At 49.5% G+C, this 18,698-nt stretch overlaps 1 protein-coding gene across 7 annotated transcripts in view; it reads left to right on the top strand.

Annotated features, from left to right (window-relative positions):
* Positions 1-18,272, top strand: part of Fblim1 (filamin binding LIM protein 1) — a 25,212-nt gene extending 6,940 nt beyond the window's left edge. For all 7 annotated transcript variants that reach the window (XM_055611442.1, XM_055611438.1, XM_055611439.1 and 4 more), the window contains 6 exons: positions 5,095-5,279; positions 6,045-6,162; positions 9,908-10,077; positions 11,361-11,539; positions 12,851-12,968; positions 16,440-18,272. In XM_055611442.1, the coding sequence (XP_055467417.1) occupies positions 5,095-5,279; positions 6,045-6,162; positions 9,908-10,077; positions 11,361-11,539; positions 12,851-12,968; positions 16,440-16,553 (884 nt within the window). In that variant the 3' untranslated portion in view covers positions 16,554-18,272. The remainder of the gene's footprint in view (positions 1-5,094; positions 5,280-6,044; positions 6,163-9,907; positions 10,078-11,360; positions 11,540-12,850; positions 12,969-16,439) is intronic.
* The last annotated feature ends 426 nt before the right edge of the window (positions 18,273-18,698 follow it).

Here is an 18,698-nt window from a genome sequence, read left to right as displayed (position 1 = left end):
CACACACACACACACACACACACACACACACACACACACACACACACTGAGTAAACAATAATTGAAAAATACATATTGGGCTGGGGAGATGGCTCAGTGGTTGGGAGCACTGTCTGCCCTTCCAGAGGTTCTGAGTTTAATTCCCAGCAACCACAAGGTGGCGCACAACCATCTGTGCTGGGATGCCCTCTTCTGGGGTGCAGGTGACCTACAGATAGAACACTCATATGTAAAGTCAATAAATAATTTTAAAGAAAGGAAAATGCGTACGGACTGAGTGAAAAGAGCAGGCATGACAATGGCCCCCGGCGCCGTCAAGGGGAACAAGCACCTTTCTGGGTCTCCTCGGGGTGGCCTCTCGGAGGGGGGTGTGCAAACAGGGGTGAAAGTCCTGAGGCCAAAGTGAGCTTGAGGGGTCTGGGAGATGGTTTCTGTCTGTTCGTGGATGTTGCTGCTCATTTGCTCTGAGATTTCTTTCTTGCTGTGTGCTGGTGTGCGTGCGTGCATGCGTGAGGAGTCATTGCTGTTCTCTTTCAGTCCCCATGTGGGTCCTGGGTTTAGAACTCAGGCTTGCTAGTAAGTATCTTTCCACACTGGGCCTTCTCACTATCCCTGTGATTAATTTAATTTAGTTTATTTAATTGTTTGTGTGTGTGTGACATATTGTCTCAGTTAGGGTTTCTATGGCTGTGAAGAAACACCATGTCTTATAAGGAAAACATTTGGGGCCGGAGAGATAGATGGCTCAGAGGTCAAGAGCACTGGCTGCTCTTCCAGAGGTCCTGAGTTCAATTTTCAGCACCCGCTCGATGGCTCACAACCATCTGTAATGTGATCTGGTGCCCTCTTCTAGCATTCAGGTATACATGCAGGCAGAACATTGTATACATAATAAAATAAAGAAATCTTAAAAAATAAAACCAAAACGTTTAATTGGGGCTACCTTACAGTTCAGAGGTTTAGTCCAGTTCATGGCAGGGAGCATGGTGATGTACAGGCAGACATGATGCTGGAGAAGGGGCTGAGAGTTCTACAAATGGATCCACAGGTGGCAGGAAGAGTCACAAGAGGCCTGGCTTGAGTTTCTGAAACCTCAAGGCCCTCCCCTGGTGACACACTTCCTCCGACAAGTCCACACCTCTTTTTTGGTTGTTGTTTTGAGGGTTTTGTTTGTGTTGTGTGTTATCCAGACAGAGTTTCTCTGTGTAGACTTGGCTGTCCTGGTCACTCTGTAGACCAGGCTGACCTCAAGCTCACAGAGATCCATCAGCCTCTGCCTCCCCAGCCCTGGGATTAAAGGCGTGAGCCACCGTGTTCCCCTTAGGCCACACCTCCTAATAGTGCAACTCCCTATGGACCTATGGGGTCCATTTTTATTCAAACCACCACAGGAATGGAAGCAAGCTGGGGGAAAGCAGTTGGGGAGCTTCCAGCACGTGGGTCCCAGGGATGGACTGCATGCTGTCGGACTGGGCATAGCATCTTTACCGTTTGAGCTACCCCACTTCCAGTCCTGCTGATGCATCTCAGCCTGCTGTCCCAGGAGAAGACCCAGCTAGGACAGGGTACAGCTTCTTGGTGCCCGTGAGAGCTGAATCCTGACTCATGAGCTTGTGTAGAGCTCGGCTCTCAGGTTCCCACACTGGAGTCACCTCTGGGCTTGTTCTAACACAGCTGGGCCCTACCTCAAGGCAGGAGCTGAAACTTTAATTTGCATTTTCCTACTTTTCCGGGTAGTGATTACACTTTGTGAATCTTTATTTTTATTTATTTATTTCTTAATTAACTTTTTTTTTTTTCCAAGACGGGTTTCTCTGTGTAGCCCTGCCTGTTCTGGAACTTGCTCTGTAGGCCAGGCTGGCCTCTAACTCATAGATCTATCTTTCTCTGCCTCTTGAGTGCTGGGGTTAAAGGCGTGCAACACTGTGCCTGGCTTACACGGCATCTTTTAATTAATTATTTTAAAATAATTTTTATTATGGATACAGTACTCTGCCTGCATGTACGCCTGCAGGCCAGAAGAGGGCACCAGATCTCGTTATAGATGGCTGTGAGCCACCATGTGGTTGCTGGGAATTGAACTCAGGACCTCTGGAAGAGCAGCCAGTGTTCTTAACCTCTGAGCCATCTCTCCAGCCCCTTAAAAAATTTTTTTTATGTGCTTTTTTTTTTTCTATGTGCTTGAATGTATGTCTGTGCACCACATGCTTGCAGTGTCTGTAGAGGCCAGAAGAGGGCACTGCATGCCCTAGAACTGGAGTTCCAGACAGCTGTGTGCCCTCACATAGGTGCTTGGAACCCAACACCTATCCATCCATCACTGAGAAAGAGCAACCAGCGGTCTTAACTACTGAGCCATTTCTCATTTAAAAAACCCCACACATTTATTTTTGCCAGGCAGTGGTGGCACTTGTCCCCAGCACTCGGGAGGCAGAGGGAGGCAGATCTCTGTGATTTAGTATGTGTGTGTGTGTGTGTGCTTTTCTGTATGTGCACTGTGCACATAGCTCTTGTGAAGGCCAGAAGAGGGTGACAGAGTCCTAGAACTGGAGTCGCAGGCAGCTGGGAGCTGCAGGGTACCTGGGTAGAAAACCAAACAGTAGAGCCCAATGAAAGAGCAGCACGTTTTTGTTTGTTTTCCCAAGACAAGGTCTCACTAATTAGCTCTAGGTATCCTGTAACTCACCATGTAGATCAGGCTGGTCTTGAACTCACAGAGTTGAGGCCTCTAGGGTTAAAGGTGTGCACCACCATGCCTGAGTTTGGCAGCAAGTGTTCAAGCCTGCTGAGCCACTTTCCAGCCCCATGTGACTCCGGCCAGTCTTGAACTCCTGGGCTCAAGTGGTTCCTTGACAGGAAAATGCCACCTTGCCAGGCTTTTAAAAATTGGGCTGGAGGAGCTGGAGAGATGGCTCAGAGGTTAAGAGCACTGGCTGTTCTTCCCAAGGTCCTGAGTTCAATTCCCAGCAACCACATGGTGGCTCACAACCATCTATAATGAGATCTGGTGCCCTCTCCTGGCCTGCAGTCACACATGCAGGCAGAATGCTGTATAAATAATAAACAAATAAATCTTAAAAAAAAAAAATTTGGGCTGGAGATAACTCAGAGGTTAAGAGCTCTGTCTGCTCTTCCAGTTCCCAGCAACCACATGGTGGCTCCTAATCAGCTATAATGAGATCTTGTGCCCTCTTCTGGCATGCAGGTGTACATGCAGGCAGAACATTGTACACATAATAAATCTTAAAAAAAAAAAATTTCTTCTCCCCCCTTTTTTTTCCCATCCCCCTGGTCCCCTCCTATTTTCTGCCCTCCCTTCCCTCTCCCTCTCCTTATCCTTTTCCATTCTTTGGGTTGAATACAAGGCTGCTGAGCCACATTGCACCTACTCAGGAAGGTATCCCAGGCTCCTGAGTGAGCTCAGCTGCACCCCACCCCTGGCCTCACCAGTATGAAAGCCTTGGTTTGCTCCCCAGACCACAAAAACAAACAAACCATTCGTGTGTCACCATGCCTGGCTTGCTAATGTTTTTCTCTTTCTTTCTTTTTTTAATGGTGTGTTTTTTCAAAACTGCTTTTTTTTCTACCCTCACTTAAATTATTTTTATTATTTCTATTTTTATTAATTACAATTTATTCACTTTGTATCCCCCTCGTACCTCCCTCCCTCCTCCCCTCCCAATCCCACCCTCCTTCTTTTCCACCCATGCCTCTCCCCAGTCCACTGTTAAGGGAGGTCCTCCTCCCCTTCCCTCTGATCCTGGCCTATTGACCACTGTTTTTCATTTTCTCTTTCTTTTTTCTTTCCTTCTTTTTCTTCTTTCTTTCTTTCTTTCATTTATTTATCATGTATACAGCGTTCTGGCTGCATGTGTGCCTGCATGCCAGAAGAGGGCACCAGATCTCATTAAAGATGGTTGTGAGCCACCATGGGGTTGGTAACCTAACTCTAAGCCATCTCTCCAGTCCAACTATTTTTATTTTAAAGCTTTTGTTTGGTTTTGTTTTTTCAAGACAGGGTTTCCCTGTGTAGCCCTGGCTGTCCTGGAACTCACTCTGTAGACTTTGAAAGCATTCCTTTGCTTTTACATTTATTTTATTTTTAGTTATGTACATGTGTTCTGTGTGTGCTCGTGGAGGCCACAGTGCTTGCTCCCTCTGGTGTGGGAGTCACAGCTGGGTGTGACCCTCCCAGTGTGGGTGCTAGAAACCTGAGCCTGAGTCCTCTGAAAGAACAGCAAGTGCCTTTAACCACAAAGCCAGCTCACCAGCCCCAGATTTATTTAATTTTATTTGTGTATATATGTGTGTATTTATTTGCCTGTGGGTTTGTGTGTGGGTGCAGTACCCGCAGAGGCCAGAAGGGGGTGTAGGATCCCTTGGAGCTGGAGCTACAAGTTGGTTGTGAGCTGCCTGATATAGTGCTGGGAATTGAACTCAGGTCCTCTAAAAGAGCAGTACATGGTTCTTAACTTCTGAGCCATCTCACCAGCCCAGTTATTTACTGTACATGTGCCGTAGCATTTGTATGTGGAGGTCAGAGGACAACTTGTAGGAGTCAGTTCTGTCCTTCTGCCATGTAGGCCTTAGGGATGGAACTCAGGTCTCAGCCACAGTCTATGGCCATACCACCCCAAATGTGTCCATCCTGTCTGAGCTCTGGCCTAGGGCCAGCTTCTCACTCCCTCACAGGAGCCACAGGGTTTGTTTGTTTGCTTGTTTGTTTGTTTGTTTTCTCATTTTGTGTATTGGTGTTTTGTCTGCATCTATATCTGTGTGAGGGTTTCAGATCTTGGAATGACAGACAGTTGTGAGCTGCCCATGTGGGTGCTGGGAATCAAACCCAGGTCCTCTTGAAGAGCAGTCAGCGCTCTTAACCGCTGAGCCATTTCTCCAGCCCCAGCCACAGGGTTTGAAGCTCACTTTTGCCTGAGGGCCCACAGCAGGTCAGTGGCGGCAGTTCAGGGTTGCCCCAAGTCTGGAGTCAGACAGACCTGAGCCTTTACTTACGCCCTGCTGCTTGGCTTTCTGGGTGATCAGACCTGCCTTGTGCCCTGTGCGGACTCTGGGAAACCCATCTCTTTCCCATTGTAGGATGCTCTCTCCCACCTCCTTCCCTGAATGACGAGGACCTCGACCTCCTCCCACCTCCTCCACCACCCCCGTCGGCCTACCTGCCTCTCCCAGACGAGGAGACTCCTGTCCTGCCGGGGACATCACTCATTTCTGACTTGGAGCAACTCCACCTGCCACCTCCCCCACCTCCACCCCTACCACAGGTACTGACTGCCAGTGTCCCCAGGCCTCCGTGGTTTCTGAGCAGGGATGGGGGCAGGGAGGAGGACCTGGGCCTTCCTAACTGGCCAGAGCTACTTTGTTCCCTTCTGCTTGAAGGCAGTTGGTCTTCAAAGCCCCTTCCAAGCCACAGAACCTGTAGAAACTGGGATTTCCAAGGTCCCTGGCAAGAGATGTCCCTCACCCCCTTTGTCCCTTTGTCACCCATGATGCCCCAAGACATGTCCTGGTTCTGACCCAAATCTTCATGCTGCATAAGAAGCCAGTGTCACCTGCAGGCACTGTTGGTGGCCGGGGCACATCCTTTCCAGGATGTTCTTAAAAATCGGGAGTCAAGATTGGCCTGACGGTGGCAGGACCAAACTTCCAGATACTGAGGAGGCCTGGGCAGTTTGATCACAAGGCCTAGCCTGAGCTACAAAATGAGTTCAGGGCCAGTCTGAGCAACTTAGTGAGATCCTATCTGGAACTAAAAGGAAGAAGGAGGTCAGGGATATAGTTGGTTCGGAGGTAGAATGCCTGACTAGAAAGCAGGAGACAGTCACTTTGGTGGTGGGAGCGCCAGGCAGGCAGCAGGGAGCTTTCCTGCTGAGCTATACAGGTGGGACACTTGCCTCTCCGGCCTCAGTTTCCTCTTCTGTACAATGGGGCTCATTGTACCTGGAGCCACCCAGGCAGTCAGGCTGAGAGGGTCTGGCGGGGTTCCCACCAGCAACCTCTGTCTATCTTCTGGATCTGTGCCCCCACAGGCTCTGTCAAAGGGATCTTCTGTCCAGACTCGGCCTGGTCACCTCAGACCCTCGGAAGAGGAGCTGCCTCCTCCTCCAGAAGAGCCTGTCACCCTTCCAGAGAAGGAGGCATCCACAGGTATGGCCACAGGCCTGGGCTCCGGGTCTGAATGGGCCTCTCATGGGAAGCGGGGGAGCACTCGCCCCCTGACACAACAGGTCACGTGTCTGTACCGTGTGTGACCACTGAACGTCCCTTGCTGCCATGTGCTTGCTTCTGGTTGTTGCTGTAGCTGTTTTCGAGAAAGGGTCTCACGTGGTCCAGACTAGCCTTGAATTCACTAGGTGGCCAAGGATGACCTTCTCTTGTTCCATCTGCCTCACCTCTTGAGTGCTAGGATTACCAGGATTACTAGGATTGCCACCGGGCCTGGCTTGCACAGGACAGCAGATAGAGGCCAGCGCTTCATGAACCAAAAGCACCCTGTCTGCCAACCAAGCGACATTCCTGACCTTTCCTTTTGTGTTTGTTTGTTTTGAGACAGGGTTTCTCTGTGTAGCCTTGGTTATCCTGGACTGACCAGGCTGGCCTCGAACTCATAGAGATCCAACTGCCTCTGCCTCTTCTAGTGATGGGATTACAGGAGTGTGCCACTTCGCCTGGCTTTCTTTTTTGAAACAGGGTTTCTCTGTGTTTGTTTGTTTTGAGGCCTTATTGTAGCCAAAGGTGGACTTGAACTTGAGATCCCCCTGCCTTGGACTTCTAAGTGTCAAGATTATAGGCATGGCACTTTAAAAATTCTTTTTCTCCCTGGGCAATGGGGTGGCCCAGCACAGTGAGGTAGACACAGAGGCAGGAGGATCTCTGTGAGTTTGAGGCCCAGCCTGGTGTACAGAGCAAGTTCCAGGACAGCTAGAGTTACATAGAGAAACCCTGTCTTGGGGGAAAAAAAAAGAAAAGAAAACAGAAAAAGATTGTTTTTTCTTTTTTCTCTCTCTCTCCTCTCTCTTTTTTTTTTTTTTTTTTTTGAGATGGGATCTCACTCTTTAGCCGAGATTGGCTGACTTGGAAGCCACTATAAAGTCAGTCTGGCTTCAAAGTTGTGGCAATCCTCCTGCCTCAGAGTCAGGGGGATTATGGATGATGTGAGCCACTATTCCCAACTTGCCCCTTTAATTTTTTTTTTGTTGTTGTTGTTGGAGAGGAGAGTAGCAAGATGGCACTGGTAAAGGCACTGGTCACCAGGACTGTTAACTTCACTTCTATCCCGTATGGTGGAACAGACTCTCAGAGGTTTTTTTCCTGGTCTCCACTCAAAGTGTACACACATGCACACACAGCTAATCAATAAACCACACACATGCACACACAACCAATCAATAAATAAAAATTAAGTTTTAAAAATTATTATTATTATTATTATTATTATTAGTTTTTCAATGCAGGATTTCTCTGTGTAGCCTTGGCTGTCCTGAACTCACTTTGTAGACCAGGCTGGCCTCGAACTCACAAAGATCCACCTGGCTCTGCCTCCCTGATTGCTGGGATTACAGGCGTGTGCCCCGCCCCAGCTGCTAGTTTTGTTTTGTTTTCCATTTATTCATTTCATGTCTATGTGAATGAGGCAGGAGGATTAGAAGTCAAGGTCATCCTCAGCTACATAGTAAGTTGGGGGTTAACCTGGGCTACAGGAGACTTCATTTCAAGAACAAAAAACCAAGCCAACCAAGCATGGTGGCACACGCCTTTAGTCCTAGCACTTGTGATGCAAAGACAGGAGGTTCTCTGAGCTTGAGGCCAGCCTGGTCTACATAGCCAGCTCCATGCCAGCTAGGGGCTACACAGTGAGACCTTATTCCACCTCCCCACCCCCCGACACACAACACTTTCTAATCTTGCCTTTTGAGCTTTAGAGCCGGGATGCTGTGTGTAGCAGCTACCGGGCTGTCCTTCACTGCTGGTTTTCCCGGTCGTCGTCTCTGAGCAGGTTTCCCATGAGTGCACGGGGGATCCTTGCCCTTTTTTTTTTTTTTTTTAAGGCTGTGTGGCAGTCCTCAGTAGGAGGGCATGTGTGGTGGTCCACACAGCCGTCTCCTGCTGGACTTGTAGGTGGTCTCTTGACATAACTGCGCCGGGCTGAGTCACCTCACCGGGCCGTTTCTTTCGGTGTCACCCTGTGTGGGTTTTTCTGGGGTAAATTCCAAGAAGAGGGAGTAACCTATAAAAGGATTGGTGCTTTTAAAGGTTGTGCTTTCGTCAGCTCACCTTCCTCAGTCACCCCAGCCCACATGCGGCCCCGGCAGGCTCCAGGTGTCTAGAAGCCTCTACCGAACTCCGTGCCTCCTTTAATTTAGCTGTGACACACTTGCTCAGAGCCCTGCCTCAGGCACTTGAGACACAGTTGAGTTCCAACTCAGTGTCCTCCCTCCTGGGCCACATTAGGAGACCCAAGGGCAAATGTTTTCCTAAGTTTGTCATTCATCTTTTAAGTTACGGTAGATTTTTGTCACTCACAGAAATTGATGTTTGTAAAAAAAATTTTTTTTTTTTGAGACAGGGTCTCTCTGTGTAGCCCTGGCTGTCCTGAAACTTGATCCGTAGTGCTGGGATTAGAGGCATGAACCACCAACACCTGGCTTCATTTTTTTGTTTTGTTTTGTTTTTTGGTTTGTTTGTTTTTAAGGTACAGGCTTCCAGTGTAACTCAGGCTAGCTTGGAACTCTGTCCTGCATCAGCCTTCAGAGTGCTAGGATTACAAGTATGAGCTACCACACACAGCCTCAGGATCTCTTAGGGGTTTTGTTTTATTTTGTTTTCTTAAGATTTATTTTAGAGGGGCATGATGGCACATGCCTTTAATCTCAGCAACCAAGAGACAGAGGCAGGATCTCTGATTTTGAGATCATCCTGGTCTCCAGAGTGATTTGTTTGAGGTTTGGTTGGTTGCCTTGTTTGTTTGTTTTCAGCCCTGGCTGTCCTGAAACTCACTATGTAGACCAGGCTAACCTCGAACTCAGAGACCCGCCTGCCTCTGCCTCCCAAATGCTAAGATTTTGTGTATGTGTATATGTCTGAGTGGGTGTGTGCACATGGATGCGCTATCCTCAGAACCTAGAAGAGAAGAGGGCATTGGATCCCCGGGGTTCCAGGTAGCTGTGAGCTGACTGATGTGGGTGGGGAGAATTGAACTCAGGTCCTCTGCAAAGCAGTCTGTGTTCTTAATTAATGAGCCATCTCTCTTTTTCTTTTTAGATAAATAAATAAATAAATATATAATATAATATTTTTTATAACATAATATAATATAATATAATATAATATAATATAATATAATATTTTTAAATAAATATATAATATATGACTGCTCTAACCCTGCATGCCAGAAGAGGGCATCAGATCCCAGGATAGGTGGTTGTGAGCCACCATGTGGTTCCTGGGAATTGAACTCAAGACCTCTTTACCACCGAGCCATCTCTTTAGCTCTTCTCTCAAAATTCTGTGACTTCCATTTTTACATATGGATCTTGACAAATCAGGGTCATCACGGCCCTCTCCACTCCCTCAGAGATGATAAGCTAGGTGCCAACTCTTTTTGTTTTTTGTTTTCCTCTCTTGCTATGTGGAGAAGGCTGGCCTGGGATTAAAGGTGTGCTCCACCAGCTGGGCAGATCCCTCTCTCTCTGTAAGAGAGGCCAGCCTGGTCTGCATAGCGAGTTCCAGGGCAGCCAGGGCTACACAGTGAGACCCTGCCCTGAAAACAACAGTATTTATTAGTTGAGCCCCTTGGCAGCTGGGCCCAGACACGCTGGGCGCATCTTATTCTGGGTGGTGACTGGGTTCTACCGTCCAGGGCTGCCGACAGCCTGTGTCTCCTGTCTCCCAGGTGTGTGTGGCTTCTGCCACAAGCCTGTGTCCCCTCGAGAGCTGGCTGTGGAGGCCATGAAGAGGCAGTACCACGCACAGTGCTTCACCTGCCGCACCTGCCGCCGCCAGCTGGCCGGGCAGAGATTCTACCAGAAGGACGGACGCCCCCTGTGCGAGCCATGCTACCAGGTACTCCCCTGCGTGGAGCCCCCGGGTTGCACCCGCTGAGCTCGGCAGGTATGTCTTTCCCCACCGAGCTCCTGAGAGACTGAGCCCATTTCACAGCCGAGGATGCTGAAAAGGAGAGAGGTCACCCACGGAAGGGTTAGGTTCCTGTAGCTGCAGCAACAACAACGGAAAGATGTGTTTGGTTGAGAGGTTCCGTTTCATCGTAAGGTGGCCTTGCCAGTTCGAGCCTGTGGTGAGGCAGGGCATCATGGCGGGAGCCTCTGGAAGGGCAAACTGGCTCCCTCATGGCCAGCGAACGACGAAGAGGAAGAGGAAGGGACAGTTCCACAACCCAGTAACAGGGACCACCATCAGGCCCCGCCTCCTACTGGCTCCCCCACCTCCCAACAGCGCCTCCTGGAGCCCAGGCCTGGTGGGTTGGTGGAGAAGCGTTCAGCGTGTAACTGAACCAGGGCTTGCTGGTTTCAAACAACACACATTTCCCTCCGTTTATAGTTATGGCGGTCTCCAGTTCAAACCTCCATGGACCCAGATCAAGGGGCCGCCTTGCACTCTAGGGAAGGAGGCATTTTCTCGCTTTTTCTTTTTAGTTTTGTTTGAGTTTTGGTTTGGTTTTTGGTTTTTCCAGACAGGGTTTCTCTGTGTAGCCCTAGCTATCCTGGAACTCTCTTTATAGACCAGGCTGGCCTGGAACTCAAAGAGATCCACCATGCTTGGCCTCTTTTTATGTGTGTGTGTGGGGGGAGTGGGAATGGTTGAGACTGAAACAGAGGGGAGGGTGATCTTGACCTCCTGATCCTCCTTCCTCCACTTCTGAGGTGTCCACATGTTCTCCGAATTCAGGAAATGGCATTCAGGCAGGAGGATGAAGAGTTCAAGGATCCTGGGTTATTACATAGGCAGAACCTGCCTCAAAAAAATAAGCAAAGAGTGTAGATACCATTCAGCAACAGTAGAGTGGAAGATGTAGGAATTTGTTAAGGGGGCTGAGTAGAAAGTCAGACTCAACTACAGAGCAAGTCCAGCCTGTGCGCTGCGGGGCACACTGTCTCAAAACCAGCCCAAAAGGGCGGGGAGGGGTGTGAAAAGTTTGCTGAGAAGGTTAGTCCCCAGGCTGAGCACATACTTCAGTTGCAGGGTGCTTCAAGGCATGCACAAGGCCTGGATTTCAAGTCCTAGTGCTGAAAAAAAAGGAAGAAGGGAGGGAAGAAGGGAAAGAGACTCCTCGAGGTTCAGGGCGGGCCTGCTTGTGCGCTGGCCAAAGCGGAGGCTCTCTGCCCCAGGACACCCTGGAGAAGTGCGGCAAGTGTGGGGAGGTGGTCCGAGACCACGTGATCCGGGCCCTGGGCAAGGCCTTCCACCCGCCCTGCTTCACCTGTGTGAGCTGCGCCCGGTGCATCGGGGACGAGAGCTTCGCGCTGGACGGCCAGAATCGGGTGTACTGCGTGGCCGACTTCTACAGGTGGGGAAGGAGCCAGGGCTGCGGGAGGACAGGGCGGGCGGCAGGCCGGGCCTTTCTACAGCCCCTGTGCTGACAGAGGCCATCCTCCCGTTAGCTCCCCACCTAATTCTCAGGACATCTGCTGGAGGCCTTTGAGTCTCTGCACTCTGTCAGGCTCATCCTCCGAGGTGTCCACATAATCCTCAGAGGTGTTTTTTTTATGTCCAGGGGGTACAGTTTACCGGAAGTAGAAACTGAGGCACACAGTAGCCAAGGTAGAAGGAAGCTTCCATTTAAGGACCTGGAAGCTGGGATGTCAGTTGGAAAAGTTCCTGGCGAGCTTTTGCAAAGCCCTGGGTTTGAGTTCCAGCACCAGATAAACATGCTGTGGTGACGCACACCTGTGATCCCAGCATTCCAGAGGATCAGAATCTTACATCCCAGCTAGGTCAAAGCCATCCTCGGCTACAGGAGACCCTGTCTCAAGAAAATTACAGGGTCTGGAGAGATGGTGCAGTAGTTAAGAGCACTGGCTATTCTTTAAGAAGACCTAGGTTCGAGTCCCAGAACTCACATGGCAGCTCACAACTGTCTATAACTCCAGTTCTAGAGAATCTGACACCCTCACACAGACATACCTGCAGGCAAAACATCATTTCACATGAAGTAAAAATAAATTAAAAATTTACAAACATTTCTAAGAAAATGAAAAGGATGTGGCATGGCGGCCCGAGCCTTTAATCCCAGCACTCAGGAGCCAGAGGCAGTCACATCTCTGTGAATTCCAGGCCAGCCTGGTGTATGCAGCAAGTTCCAGGCTAGCCAGGGCTACACAATGAGACCCTACTCAAGAAAAAGTAAACAACAACAACAAAAATAAACAAACAGGATTATCAAGATGGCTCGGTAGATAAAGGAGCTTGCCACCAAGCCTGATGACCTGAGTTCAATCCCTGGGACTCACAAGTGGGAGACCCAACTCCTGCATGTCATCCTTGGGCCTCAGATATAACTAAATAAATATGCTAATTAAAAAAAAAACAGTACAAGATAATGGGTGGCCTACAAAACACCCTTCTTGATTCCGGCACTCCCCAGGGAAGCACTGGCCTCTGGCTAGTTGCATCCTGGGAAGCTGGACTCAGTGCACTGATCCCTCCTCTTACCCCTACTGGAAAGAGTCTGTGGCTGTCTCTGCAGATTCTGTCTCCTAGCAACCCCGGGGGTGGAGGTGTCTGGGAGGTGACTGCAGCCACCCCGCTTCTGCCAGCTGATTCTGTTGTCAGTGTGAGTAGCTGACGTTCCAGGTACGTGTTCTCTCACTCCTTCTAGGAAATTTGCCCCTGTGTGCAGCATCTGTGAGAATCCCATCATCCCCTGCGATGGGAAGGACGCCTTCAAAATTGAGTGCATGGGAAGGAACTTCCACGAAAACTGTTACCGTTGTGAGGTGAGTTAGAGCTGAGGTTTAAAGAGCTGTGGCCACAGGCAGCCTCGGGGCCTCACTCTCTCCTGCTCACCCTACCCCCAGCAGAGGCCAGGAAAGGTGGAGATAGGAGTAAGCTTGGTGCTGCAAGGTGGGGGTGCCTGCCATCAGTCCCGGTGCTTGGAGACAGAGGCAGGTGGATCTCCGAGTTCAACACCAGCTTGGTCTACAGAGCGAATTCCAGGACAGCCAGGGCTACAGAGAGAAACCCTGTCTCAGGAAAAAAAGGAAAAGAAAAGCAAAGCGCGCGCGCACACACGCAGCTCAATCAGAGATTGTGTGCTCACATCACTTACTATGGAAAGAGAATGTTTGCTCAAGGTGGGTGATAACCGCATTGGTAACAAATGAGCAAATCATAGCCCCGGGGCTATCATTCTACCTCCTGGTCCTGCCTTTGCTTTCTTTTCTGAGTTGTGTTGGCACAACTCATGGGCACAGACGGCTCAGGTTTACCTCCTTAGAACCCCCAAGAGAGTGAGCACGGACCCTATTATGGGCGGGGCGTACTGTCCCAAGAAGGTTCATGGTTGGCCTGGCCTGGGTCATTGTCTGTTGCTATGATAAATGCTGTAACAGGAAGCAAATTGGTTGAGGAAAAGATTTATTGCACAGGTTACAGTCAGGGAAATCAAGGCTGGAACCTGGAGCAGAAACGATGGAGGAATGCTGCCTACCGGCCCAAACCCTCTCTCTGTGTCAGTGAGATTTCTTAGACAGCCTAGAGACCCCTGCCTCAGGATGGTGCTTCCTGCAGTGAGCCGGGCTTCCTACATCTATTAGCAACCAAGAGACTGCCCCCACAAACATGCCACAGGCCGATCTGATCTGGGCAATCCCCCAGAGAAGAGAGAAGACAGAATCCATGAAACAGGTCTGTCCGTCCCCGTCACTGCCACTACCACCACCACCACGACCACCACGCACAGATAACACAGGCACACAGATAAAGTACCTCAGTGGTACCGCCTGTAATCCCAGCACTCTGGGAGGCAGAGGCGTCCCTCTGTAGTTTGAGAAATCAGAGGACAACTTGGGTGAAGGGATCGAAATTAGGTAGCCAGGCTTGGTGGCGAGTACCTTCACCCACTAAGCCATCTCACTGCCCCTTAAAGCCCATTCTCTGGCACTCAGCAAAGGTCTGAGCCTGCTCAGGATCCATTTCTCTCCGTCCTCTGATTTCTACACGCATGCCCAGCTGTGACACAAGCTTGCCCACACCCACGTGCACAATTAATACAATTAAATGTAATGAAATTTTAGGATGGACTTAGAGGAAAAGGGCAATAGTTATAGGCTTCCCAGGAAGTAGTCGGATGAAAACAGTTCTTGTAGCAGGGAGTGGTGGCCCCTGAGTGTGATTTCAGCACTGGGGAGGCTGAGGCACACAGTGAGGCCTCCAGAGGGAGGGAGAGAGAGAAAGAAGGCACTTTTGTAGAGGACAGAGCATTTAGCCTCTTACATGAGAACCCAGAGGTGTTTGCTAGTTGCATAGAGGGGAAAGGCAGTCCAGAGAGAGGAAAGGCCTAGACAAACCTTGCAAGCAGGTTCGGGCTGTGGGAAGGAACAGGCTGGGCTGCCTCGGGAGGCTGCTTAGAAACTGCTACAGGAAATGTCAGGCAGTGCTCACAGAGGGGGCAGCCATGGCTACAACTTTTTTCTTTTGATTTTTTGAGACAGGGTTTCTCTGTGTAGCCTTGGCTGCCCTAGAACTCACAGAGATCCACCTGGGATTAAAGGCATGGGCCAACACTGCCCGGCCATCTTGAAGTTCTTTGTTTTGTTTTTTTGTTTCTATGTAGCCCTGGCTGTCCTGGACTCGCTGTGTAGACTAGGCTGGCCTCCCAATTTACATCAATCTGCCTGCTTCCAGAGTGCTGGGATCACAGGCGTGCACCACAGTGCCCGGCTCATCATGAAGGAAGTTCTTGTCTTGGGACTGTAGTCTTTCCTTGTGCCTGGACTCTGCGGGTGTTGTAGTTGGTCCTCCAGCGGGGCTCCAAGAATCCTCCTCACCCCCACGGCCAACCCTATAGCTCTGAGCTTTCTGTACCTCTGATGATGAAGCCCACATGAAGACATAGGTGGTCATTGTTATGTGTTATCTGCATAGAGAGTTCCAGGGCAGGACTTTTAGTCAGCCGCTGAGTGATTCTAAACATTTATTCACCTGTGTTTATTTTAAAACATAATGTAGAAGCCAGGTGCGGTGGTGTACACCTGTAATCCCAGCACCCTGGGAGGCTGAGGCAGGTGGAGCTCTGGGAGTTCGAGGCCAGCCTGGTCTACAGAGGGAGTCCAGGACAGCCAGGGCTACACAGAGAAACCCAGTCTCAAATAAAAAAAGAAAGAGAGAGAGAGAGAGAGAGAGAGAAAGAAAGAAAGAAAGAAAGAAAGAAAGAAAGAAAGAAAGAAAGAAAAAGAGAAAGAAAGAAACACAAAGCCAAGAGGACCTTGGGAGGAAAGCTGATTGCCTCACATGGAATCTGACTTTGTCACTTACAGTTCAAGGTCCATCTAGCTGATAATGCATCTTGAAACACCAATGAGGAAGAGCCGATGCTGTTAGCCCTCCCAGGGCCCTTGATACAGTCCACCAGCCAGTCGTAAAAGCTTGGCTAAGCCAATAACCCCCACTTCCTGTCCACCTTCACTTTCACCAGGCTTCCTGATAAGTCAGGATCTAGACTCCAGGAAGTCACTTTTCAGGAGGGGCTGCGTTTAAACCCTGTCTTAAACTGATCTCTAAAAACAAGCAAACCCCACAGAGGTAAAACTCAAACCATAGCAGTGTGGAACAGAACTGGGTTCCCCTGACTCTCCCAGAATGGAAGAGGGTCTCCACATACCGCCCATGGCATTTGCTGACTCTGTGGTCTGTGACTTTTATTACCATTGTGGGAAGAATGTCTCCATTTTTATAAATGGAAAGAAAGTGTTTACTAATGATAAAAGACTGTCATATGCGTCGCCTTTTTAAAGCCTAATGACAGTTAAGCATGAGAAAACATGATTCCATTCACCTGTCAGCCCAGTACTGGGAAGCTGGGATGAAAAGATCAAGAGTTCAGGCCACCCTGGGATACAGTGAGTTTTCCAGAATGTCCTGGGATATTCAGAGACAGAGTCTCAAAAACAAAGCCAAGCCGGGGCTAGGATCAGGAGTTCAAAGTCATCCTTGGCTACTTAGTTTGAAGCCAACTTCAGCTTTAAGATCCTATCTCAAGGAGCTGGAGAGAGGGCTGCTCTTCCAAAAGTCCTGAGTTCAATTCCCAGCAGCCCCATGGTGGCTCACACGCATCTATAATGAGATCTGGTGTCCTCCTCTGGCGTTCAGGTGTACATGCTGGCAGAACACTGTATAAATCATAAATCTTGAAAAAAACGAGATCCTAGTTGAGATTCCCCGGACCTTATGTTTATCTGTCTCCCCAGGACTGCAGTGTCCTCCTGTCTGTGGAGCCTACTGACCAAGGCTGCTACCCGCTGAATGACCACCTCTTCTGCAAGCCCTGCCATATAAAGCGGAGTGCTGCTGGGTGCTGCTGAGAGCCTCACTGGCCTGCTGGCCCTTCTCTGACTTGGTTTCCCTGCCTGACCTTTCTTGCATACTTTCCTTTTCACTGGGTACCAGCACCTCCCCCTAGACTTTCAACCCCCCTCCTCCACTGACCCAAAGGCCCCTCACCACCAGATTGGGATGCTGGCCCCTCTCTAGGGCTGGCCCTGACCTGTTTGTGGAGACAGGTCTCATGATGATACCCGTGGAGCAGAGTGCTCAGCTGCCTGGCAGAAGGTGCTGAAACCAGCACAGTGTGCTAAGCTAAGCTGTTTGAATTATGTCTCCCCAGCTTCTCTAAAAAGTGCTTTTTTGAAAACTTAGAAATTTATGCTGGGCTTGCTGGTGCACCCTTGAATCCCAGCCCTTGGGAGGCAGAGGCAGGTGGATTTCTGTGTTCTAGACCAGCCTGATCTACAGAGCGAGTTCTATTTAAATGATGTGAAAGAATATTCTTTGGATTTGGGGGAGAGAAATCTCTTAATTTTTTTTACTTTTTTCTTTTTTTGGTGGGGTAAGATCAGCAAACATCTTCCCTTGGTTCATCAATGTCTAAGCGTGCAGCTTGGGAGGCAGGGGCTGGCAGGATGGCTCAGTGATTGAGAGCACTTGCTGCCCTTGCTGAGGTCCAGAGTTCATTTCCCAGCACCAACATGGAGGTTCAGAACTATCTGACCTATGCCTGCAGCTCCAGGAGATTTGGTGCCCTCTTCTGGCCTTTTCAGGAACCTGCATGCAGGTGCTGTACATATTTACACACACACACACAGGTGTAAAGGCACACATTTTTTTAAACAATTTATTTAATTTTTTTTTCTTTGCATTGGTACAAAGGTATTAGAATCCCTGGAACTGAAGTTATAGACAGTTGTGAGCTGCCATGTGGGTGCTGGGAATTGAACCTGGGTTCTTTAAGGAAGAGCAGGCTGTGCTCTTAACTACTGAGCCATTCCTCCAGCCCCAAGGCACACTTTTTTAATCCCAGTACTTGGGAGGCAGGGGCAGGTGGGTCTCCGCATTTGAAGGCCACCAGAACAAACAAACAAACAAAAAAATGAAGAACTGGGGTGGAACTGGGGTCAGGAGGACAGAGGAGGGGGTGGTCAGCAGCTTCCACCTGCTTCCTGACCTTCCTGTGTTTTTTCGAATGGTCTGCGGACAAAGATTAAGTGCCTTTGATTTGCTAGGGAGCAAGTACTGGGGCTGAGCCTCCTTCCTCCTTCACTGGGGCTGTGGCCTTCACAAGTACACACACGCACAGGCACACACACACACACACACACACACACACACACACACACGCCCCAGAATAAGGCCAGGGAAGGGCACATCCCTTCAGCCTTCCATCTGTACCTCCCATCCCCCACTTCAGGCCCTGCAGCTAAGCTGTCGGTAACCACTGCCTCCATGAGGCCACACCTAGAACATTCTTCCTTGTAAGGAATTTCACTTTAGGGCTGGGAAGGTGGCTCAAAGGTGCTTGCCACCGCGCCTGATGACCTGAGCTCTATCTCCAGGACCCACACGGAAGGAGAGGACCAGTCTGTAAGCTGTCTTCTGCTTTACACAAAAACCACCCTGTACACATTTTCGAACACGTGTAATAGAAATAAAATGTCAAATACAAAAGAGAGAGAGAGAGAAATCACTCTTGTGCTTTGTAACTTCTAAGATGCATGTAGGAAAATTAAACATTTTCTTTCCTTGCACCCCGTCCGTTTTTGTGTGGGAGAGGATTGGTTCTTATTTGGAGTTTTGTTTGTGTGAGATGGTGTTGTGTAACCCAAGCCAACCTTGTAGTCCGGGATTGCCTTGACTTCCAATACCCCTGTCTCCACCTCCTTTATTTCAGGATTGTGTGAAGCCCTGTCTTGAATGTATAGGTGGTGCAGCACATTGGTTTGAGTAGATTTAGCATGTACTTGAGACCCCGACTTCCATCCCCAGCATTAAAGCAAAATAGATGTGAATTAATGCAGATGCTCAGAAACAGGGAGGGAAGCTGATAAAGTGGTCACGGGCTCTGGGACTCAAGTGAGGGGCATGCGTTCCCTTGCTGGCTTGCTGGACTCCAGCCATTTGCAGCAGCGCGCCCGGAGCTCCATCAAGGCAGGTGTTCCGCACAGCCACTAGGG

This window comes from Psammomys obesus, unplaced genomic scaffold (genome assembly GCF_907164565.1).
Source record: "Psammomys obesus unplaced genomic scaffold, mPsaObe1.curated_primary_1811, whole genome shotgun sequence".
Lineage (NCBI taxonomy): Eukaryota > Metazoa > Chordata > Mammalia > Rodentia > Muridae > Psammomys > Psammomys obesus.
The sequence above is the reverse complement of the archived record's forward strand: the minus strand, read 5'-3'. Positions and strand labels throughout refer to the sequence as shown.